Source organism: Pundamilia nyererei, unplaced genomic scaffold (genome assembly GCF_000239375.1).
Source record: "Pundamilia nyererei isolate P.nyererei 1_Seehausen unplaced genomic scaffold, PunNye1.0 scaffold00306, whole genome shotgun sequence".
In the NCBI taxonomy this organism is placed as follows: domain Eukaryota; kingdom Metazoa; phylum Chordata; class Actinopteri; order Cichliformes; family Cichlidae; genus Pundamilia; species Pundamilia nyererei.
The window spans coordinates 12,126-20,776 of record NW_005187707.1 but is presented as its reverse complement, the minus strand read 5'-3'; the positions used below and the strand labels follow the sequence as shown (position 1 = coordinate 20,776).

The 8,651-nt window shown below is 37.5% G+C and overlaps 1 protein-coding gene across 3 annotated transcripts in view; it reads left to right on the top strand.

Moving 5' to 3' along the window:
• The window catches only part of dennd1a (DENN/MADD domain containing 1A), a 37,756-nt gene that overhangs the window by 17,024 nt on the left and 12,081 nt on the right, over positions 1–8,651 (top strand). For all 3 annotated transcript variants that reach the window (XM_005751290.1, XM_005751289.2, XM_005751291.1), the window contains 10 exons: positions 246–346; positions 740–785; positions 945–1,046; positions 1,153–1,278; positions 3,418–3,519; positions 3,722–3,809; positions 3,925–3,965; positions 6,548–6,619; positions 6,970–7,026; positions 7,226–7,378. In XM_005751290.1, the coding sequence (XP_005751347.1) occupies positions 246–346; positions 740–785; positions 945–1,046; positions 1,153–1,278; positions 3,418–3,519; positions 3,722–3,809; positions 3,925–3,965; positions 6,548–6,619; positions 6,970–7,026; positions 7,226–7,378 (888 nt within the window). The remainder of the gene's footprint in view (positions 1–245; positions 347–739; positions 786–944; positions 1,047–1,152; positions 1,279–3,417; positions 3,520–3,721; positions 3,810–3,924; positions 3,966–6,547; positions 6,620–6,969; positions 7,027–7,225; positions 7,379–8,651) is intronic.

The following is an 8,651-nucleotide window of genomic DNA, read 5'->3' as shown; positions in this document are numbered from 1 at the left end:
CCCCCCCTTCTAGGGGGCGGGCCCCACACTTTGGGAAGGTCTGCCCTAGGGTATCGTCTTCACAGCGCACTCATCCTAGACCCTATTCTATCTTTCTGGAAGTTAATGGGACCATAGTTTAATTTTGTGTTGGTTACTTCCCATCTAGACCAGCACTTTGGTCTATATGGTCACTTTGGAATCAGTTTTTCTGGTGCAGTTTGCATATTGTCTAAAAAACAAAACATCTCTTTGGGTGTTCACAGTTAACAGCTTGTGTCCATGGGTCTGCAGCCATGTTATTTCCAATGCACTGGCAACATGTTTACATCCCTGTCTTGCCTCAGCATCTGTTAGACTACTGTTGGTGAGTGTACTGGGCATCATCTACACTCCAGATTCTCTACATGGTAAAACACATGGTGCCAAGGCACACTCAAATGCGATCTGCAGAATATAATTTATATGTAAAGTATAGTTCATATTTCAATAAGACACCTTCATGTTTTTGGGCTGACTCCTTTTTTTAATCGATTAATTAATTTCCTCAATGTTTACCTTTTGTCTTGATAAATTTGAATGATCTTGCAATCAGCAAAATAATTGCAGCATCTCTTGCACACTGTTTCTGGAGTTGAATGAGAAAAAATATCTTAATAGGTTGTGGAAGTGCCTGCCAACTAGACTGAAAAGCAGTGTTAAGATTACACAACCAAGCTATTAGCTCATTTATAGCTATGTGTGGCTTTTTTCCCCCCAGTGCCCCGATGCCTTACCTCATTGGAGTCCACTCCAGCCTAATGGAGGTAGGTGTGTTCAACTGGCATTTAGTAGAAAAAGTTAATTGTTTTCAGTCATTCTTTCTCTGGTATGAACTAGTTGTTTGAACGTTTGGCGTCTATACAGAAATCTTTGTGTATTTTGACTCTTGGTATTATGCCATGTCTTCTCTCTACTGCATGTAGAAAGTTCGAGGGATGGCTCTGGATGATGTGGTGGTCCTTAATGTAGATACAAACATGCTTGAAAGCCCCTATGATGACCTCCAAAGCCTTCCCAATGATGTGGTAAGGAACTATAGGACTGCTATCCTGTTGAGAAACAGTTTTATAAAAATTGAGCAACCATTCCAGGTTGAAAGTGTTTTCTAATAACTAAATTTTATACCTTAAGGTTTCTGCTTTGAAAAGTCGACTGAAGAAGGTTTCAGCAACAACAGGAGACTGTGTGGCTCAAGCCTTCCTCAAGAGTCAGGCAGCTCTGTTCGGCAGCTACAGGAGTGCGCTGCAGATTGAGTCGGTCAGTGCACAAACTAGATCACACCCATGAATGGAGCAAAGATATAATATGTGAAGCACTCAAACTGCTGCAATCTAAACTGTTAGTTTAAGTAACAGGATCATTCAAGTAAGGTCAACGTTCAAGGTATTTCTTGCACATATTAAATCAAATGAAAGCCGTTGCTTACCAAACTGGACGGTGCACTGCAAATTGCAGTCAGCATGTCTGCTTTGGGTGTGAGGCAGGAAGTGCTGATCTGTTGAAGCCATCATCTATTGTGCTCTATTACCACAATTCACTGTGGCTACAAGTAGATAAAGTGCAGTCTCCATTTTAACCCAGTGGACTGAGGAATATGAACATGTGGTACTCATGATAATTATTTAAAAAAAAAAATGAGGCGGAAGAACGAAAGTCCTCCTCATCATAGACAGTATAGAAGTTTGATAAATAATATAATTGTTTTATAGTGTCTATGGTCATCATTTACCTAACTTTAACTTCAGATTTTATTTTTATTTTATTTTTTGTGAAGATGTTATACATTATATACATCTTATATGTGATTAGATTTCTCCAAGCATATTAAAATATGCAAAACGTCATACGAACACAAGAACAGAAAGCAAAAAAAAAAGGGAGGGGTGCTGTGACTAAATCAAATAATAATAAATATCAAATCTTTTCAACTTAGTCACAGCATCTAGCAAGAAGGGAAAAGAAAACCAAGATCTCAGTTTGCTGGGGGATAGGTTAAGAGGTGTCATTGGAACTCCAAATATGGCAATTAGAGGGTCTCTTCTGATCTGGATTTCAAAAAGTCCTGAAAGTACAGAAAAGAAATCACTCCAGAATCTGTGCAAACTTGGATAGAAGAAAAACATATGACTTAGGTTACAATGTGAGGTTTGACATCTGTCACACTGATCTAGAACTGAAGGAAAGATTTTAGATGAATGGGAATTTGAAAAATTGACTGTTTAAAACTTCAAACTGTACAAGCCATAACATAGCACATGGTGTACTTGAAAGTATGGCGAGAATCATGTTATCCCACCATGATTCAAACACTTCAGCACCTAATTGACGCTCCCACGCAGTTTGGATTTTACTTGATGAGTCAGATTCAGTCGCCATAAGTGTATGATATATATTAGATAGAGTTAATTTCTGATTAGGCCTAAGAACCAGAAGGTCAACACATGGTGGGTCAGCAGGGAGAATTTGGAAAATTTGGAAACAGTGATGAAATACAGTGTCTAATTTAAAAGCAGAGAAACAAGAGAAGGAGGCAGGTTAAATTTTGGGGACAGCTCTGAAAAGCTAAGAAAGACATTCTCTTTGTGAAGGGCTTGCATGGTTTTTATGCCTCTTTTATGCCAGATCAAGTAAGCGGCATAGGTGGTGGCAGGGGGAAATGACGATTTCTTAACAACAGTATTCTGCTAGAGGAAGATATGAATTTATAATGAGATCTAAACTGAGACCAAATCTTAAGTGTAGAGAGCACTATGGGATTTAAAGTAACAGAAGATTTAGAAGAAGTTTAATAATAGATAAGAGAGGTGGGTGAAAAAGGTGGAAAAATTGAATTTCAAGTTTACACCAAATCAGATCCGGTGAATTTAGGCAGTAAGTGAATTTACGTTTAAGTATGTGAAGACCAGTAATACATCAAAAATTTTGGTGGGGAAAGATCCCCATTAGAGGTGAACTTTTGCAATAGAGAGAGCCCTTCCACAGAAAAGAAGAAACCATCTGGTCTGAGGACTTAAAAAACTGTTTGGACAGAAATAGGGGAATACTATTTCCCCTGACATAAAAAGAGAAACCTGGGTAGCACATTCATTTTGATAACATTAGTCCTGCCTATTGGTGACAAAGGGATAGCAGGGGGCTCTAATACGTGTAGTATTAATTCCAAGCATTTAAACCCTGAGGGGCTGAGCTCGAAAGGAATGTCAGATGTCAGTCACCATAGGATGGACTAAATTTGGTTTCTTTGCTCCTTTATGTAAGACACTACTTTATAACTGCAGTGATGTGAAAAAGAAAACAATGTGATTATGGCATCATGTGAAACTTTTTTTTTCACATCCCTGAGTTATACACTATTATAAAGTACTGTGACAGTTGGTATTTTTTTCTGCATTTTAGGAAGAACGTATAACATTTAATGAAGAAACCTTTCTAAACCATCGGTCGAGTGCCATGAGACAGTTCCTTCAGAATGCCATTCAGCTGCAGTTCTTCAAACAGGTATTTATATGCTTACACCCCTCACTGTGTCTCTGTGCCTAACACTAAACATTAGCCTACTAACCTTTACCTGTACTGGCACAATGTCTTCACTGTGAAAGTGTAAAGATAAAATAAAAATAAATACATTTTACTATAAAAGGCCACACGCACACACACAAGCTTCCTTTTGCTGGCTCATGTGTTTTGGTTTGACCTGCAGTTCATTGACGGCCGCTTAGACCTGCTGAACTCAGGCGAAGGTTTTAGTGACATCTTTGAGGAGGAGATCAACATGAGTGAATATGCAGGTCAGTATTCACACTGGAATACTATTTATGCTCTGTAATAGGATATGAAATTTCCTCATCTAGTATCCAGTATTCCACCTGCTTGATGCTGTGTATTTTTGTTTCTCCCCCACAGGCAGTGACAAAACCTACCACCAGTGGTTGTTCACTGTAAAGGTAAGCACATCTGAATACTAAGATTAGTTTCTTAACCAAGTTGTATCCATAAAATCAAAGGGGTTAATAGGATAAACCCTCAACTGCACTCTGCAGCTGTAGATATTATTGAAACATGTAAACATATGTCATCTCAATTATCTTGTTTTGTTAGAAGGAAAAAGAAGCATTCAGGAAGTTTTTAAATTATATATTTTACTTATAGTCAAAAGCATATAAATCAAGAGTAAAATTTTACCCATCTGTTGACAACAGCTGTTTGCTAAGATAGAAATCATGGAAATTTTGAAAATTCAGCATCTAATGGAATTAATTTTAAAAATAAATGGCTCCAGAGGGTTGAACATGTAGGTTTTTTTGGCAATTGTATCAATTTTTGAAATATTGTTTCAGTTATCTGCTATGCTGTTAGGTCATGGTCTCACACACCAGCACAAATCTCTGTCGAAACGTGTGAAAAACACTATATATATCCCATGATTCAATAACTTGCATAGCCACTTTTAGCAGTAACTTGAAATAATTGTTTTCTGTATACATTTTTCAGCCTCTCTCTTTTGGAATTTGTGCCCATTTCTTTGTGCAACATTCCAGGTTTTATTTACACAGAGTGCTTTAGTCAGGTTGAGGCCTGGACTTTGACTAGTGCAGCAACTTCATTCTTTCCTTTTACAGTCATGCCGTTATAGATTTGGTGGTGTACTTGGGATCATTGTCATATTGGATAACCAAGTTTTCAAGTCAGTTCACTTTTATTTATATAGCATCAATTCACGACACCAGTGGCCTCAAGGTGTTTTATATTATAAGGCAAAGACCCTACAATAATACAGAGAAAACTGAGAGAAACTCAACAATTAGAACCCTCCCCCTCGAGCAAGCACTTTGGTGACAGTGGGAAAGAAAAACTCCCCTTTAACAGGAAGAGATCTTCAGCAGAACCAGGCTCAGGGAGGGGTGGCCATCTGCCAAGACCACTTGGGGGTGAGATGATGAAGACAGGACAGAGACATGCTGTGGAAGAGAGCCGGAGATTAATAATACTTAATGATTAAATGCGGATGTGTATAACCACATCATGTTGTCTGATTCTGCAAATAGACAATGTTATGTTGCATTCACTCCTTTATTCGACTCACTTTGTTCTATGTGTTTCAGTGCTTTATATAATTGTAGGTGCTAATATATAAAAATAAAAATACAACAGGTATAATAAGTATTGAACACATCACCAATTTTCTAAATAAATACATTTCTAAAGATGCTGTTGGCATAAAATTCTCACCAGATGTTGGTAGCTATCCATTCAATCCACACATGCAAAGAAATCAAATCATAGATTATTACACAATGTCCATAAATTGTGTAATAATACGAAATAACGCAGGGAAAAAGGACCAAGCAGGTGACGAAAGGGAGGTGAAAACAAAATCATGACACCAGCTGAAATTCATCAGTAGTTAAAAAGCTGCCACTTAGTGCAAAATAATATCAGCTGTTTTTGTCCTAACTGATGGGTTATAAAAAAAAGATGTCTCATTACCAAGGTGTCACACAAGAAACATCTCATATGAGAACAAAATTGAATGTTTTTGCCATAATACACACCATATTTTGAAGTCAAAAGGTTGATGATGGATGTGGGAACATCATGGCATGGGACTGTTTTTCATTATGGCACACTTCATATAATTTAAGGAAGGATAAATGAAACAAATGACTGGTTCATTCTTGATTAAAAATCAGCTGCATATACCAAGATAACCAAATACCAATACCATATACCAAGATGAAATGAAGGTGGACGTTTCAGCAAGACAATGGTCCCAAACACAGCCAAGGAAATTCTCAGTTGGTTTCAGAGAAAGAAAACAAGGCTGCTAGAATGGCCCAACCAATTACCTGACCAATTGAAAATCTATGGAAAGAACGAAAGAAAGAAAGAAAATTGGTGACGTTTCAATAGTTATTTCATATCACCAGTTATTTCCATGAGTAACATTTTTAACAGGCTTTAACAGGTTTCTTGTATGTGAGGTATCACATAATGCAGAATGACACTGATAACACTCTGAATAAAAGATTAAAAATTGTTGCAAACTGGGAAAGACACCATTTCCCTTGTTTTTTCCATGTTGGTTAAATCACTGCTAACAAAATGGTAAATGGATTAGTACCTATATAGCACTTTTCTACTCTATTTGAGGAGTCAAAGTGCTTTCTTACCATAAGACTCATTCACCCGTACTTTCATATAAGCAAATTATTTTCTGTTCCTAAGTACTTTTAACCTAACATTCATACACTCAAGTGTGCATCAGGGGAATCTGATTTTTTGGTATCTTGCCCAAGGATACTTCAACATGCAGACCACAGGTGCCTGGGATTGAACCATTGACCTTCAGATTAGTAGACACCCGCCTCTCCTTTTTGAGACAGAAACTTTGATGGGCTAATGTTAATTTAATGTTTCAACTGGTTTTAAGGATTTTGATTGGAGTTTGAGAACTTTGATGATACTGGTTCAACTAAAAATTAATCGTAATATATATAAATATATAACAATTTTGTTTGTTTTGCAGAAAGGTGGTGGAGCCATCTTCAACACAGTGAAGACCAAAGCAAACCCAGCTATGAAGACAGTTTATAAATTTGTGAGCACTTTAGTGACTTTTGAAATTTCTTCCATGTATCAGCTGTTAATATTAATCCCCTGTGTTACAATATGAGCTAACATGGTGATCAACCATATCAGCAACAAACCTTGTGTGTTACAAAGCTATATTGTTTCAAGGTTTAATTAACAGAGCTCCTCTGAAAAGTATAAAGGATCTGTGAGCATGAGGTGTCGACGTGGGTGATATTCTGCACCTTTATTCTTATTTACGTAGTTTCACTGTGTAGATGAGACTTGCCTCAACTTTCCTTTGAAATGTAAGAATCATAAGAAGATGTAAATACATTCACAATGGCAATGACCTATGTGTGCTTATGTGCTCAACAGGCCAAGGACCATGCAAAAATGAGGATCAGAGAAGTCAAGAGTCGGTTGAAGCAAAAGGTATTGATTTGTTTTCCTGCTCTGAATCATTTGGGAGTTTTAATCATGAATTATAATGATGGCTTCCCTAATCTGTCATTTTTGACCCCATGGCCTTCCAGCCACAGCATGCAGCCTCTGTCCTTCTTTTCCTTCTCTGCCATCACTACTTTCACCTTTGTTAACTTTTCTTCTTCCTGTGTCCCCCCCACCACTGCAGGAGCAAGCAGAGAATGGACTCTCCACTGAGGGGTCAGCAGTGACTGATGATGACAGCACAGCAGGATTTGCCACCTCCACTGGTGCAGCTAGAAGCAACAGGTCACTGCAAAACTGGGAAGACAGTCGGCCAGTCACTATGCACTTGGGACAGGTGGGCAAAAAGGATGTGACAATGTAAAAACGCTAAAAACGTTTCATATGAAACACTTATGTCATAGCACACCTGAAATGCTATGTCAAAGGGGGATTTAAATGTGGTGTGTTAAAATAGCATTATTCTGTTTGTAGCATTATGTTTGATTGCATCTCCCAGTACAAAAATATGAGACTGATATTGTATATTGTAATTATTTAAATTTGGAAAAAAAAGATTAAAATGTGCTCGCAAAGCACTATCTATATATTTACGTTCCAGAGTAGATAAGCTGACGTGTGTAATTATTTTTTTAAACTATATACAATCATGGGCTGTATTATTAGGTACACCTGTACAGCTATTCATTGCAAATATCTAAGAAACAGCTTATGGGTGGCAAAGTGGTTCATTTACAAATTGGAAGGTTGTTTGAATGATGGAATCAGGGATCTACTAAGGATTGCCTCTGATGGATCCATTAGTCTGAGTCTGTATGTGAATGTTTGAAAGCACTTGGGCACAGGAAAAAAAAGTCCTGTGAAGTATGGAGTTGTATAGAAGAGAGGGCAATGGACTAACCAGATTGATTAACTCAAAGTGAAAGGAAGTCTGAAGAGCAGAGAAGAAGTGTACTGGTCCCAGTTTTCAAGAATTCAGTTCAGTTTCAGTTTTATTTATATAGGGCAAAATCACAACAGCAGTTGCCTTAAGGTGCTTTACATTGTACGGTAAAGACCCTACAATAATACAGAGAAAAAACAGAAAATCCCAATAATCAGATGACCCCCCTGTGAGCAAGAACTTTGGTCAGTGAGGAAAAAATGTAAAGGGAGAAAGGTAGGACAAGGACACATTGTGGAAGAGAGCCAGAGATTAATAGTAACTAATATTAAATACAGAGTGGTATATAAATACACAGTGACTGGAAAACATGACATAAAACAGAACAAAGGTAATGGGCAGAGCTGTAGTAACTATAGAGTGGAAAAGATAATGAGCTATGAGCTAAAGCTATTGGAAAGAGTTGTTCCGCGAAACAGCGAGGCCGCGAAAGGTGAACCGTGTTATAGCGAGGGACCACTGTATATATGCACACACATACATACATATATATTAGGGGTGCAACGATACACAAAATTCACGGTTCGGTTCAGTTCGATACTTTGGTGTCACGGTTCGATATTTTTTCGATACAAAAAAATGTTCAAGCATTTTTAATTTGTCATTTATTAAAATTATAAATATATATTTTAACTCAAAAGTACAGTTTTTAAATTTAACCCTAACC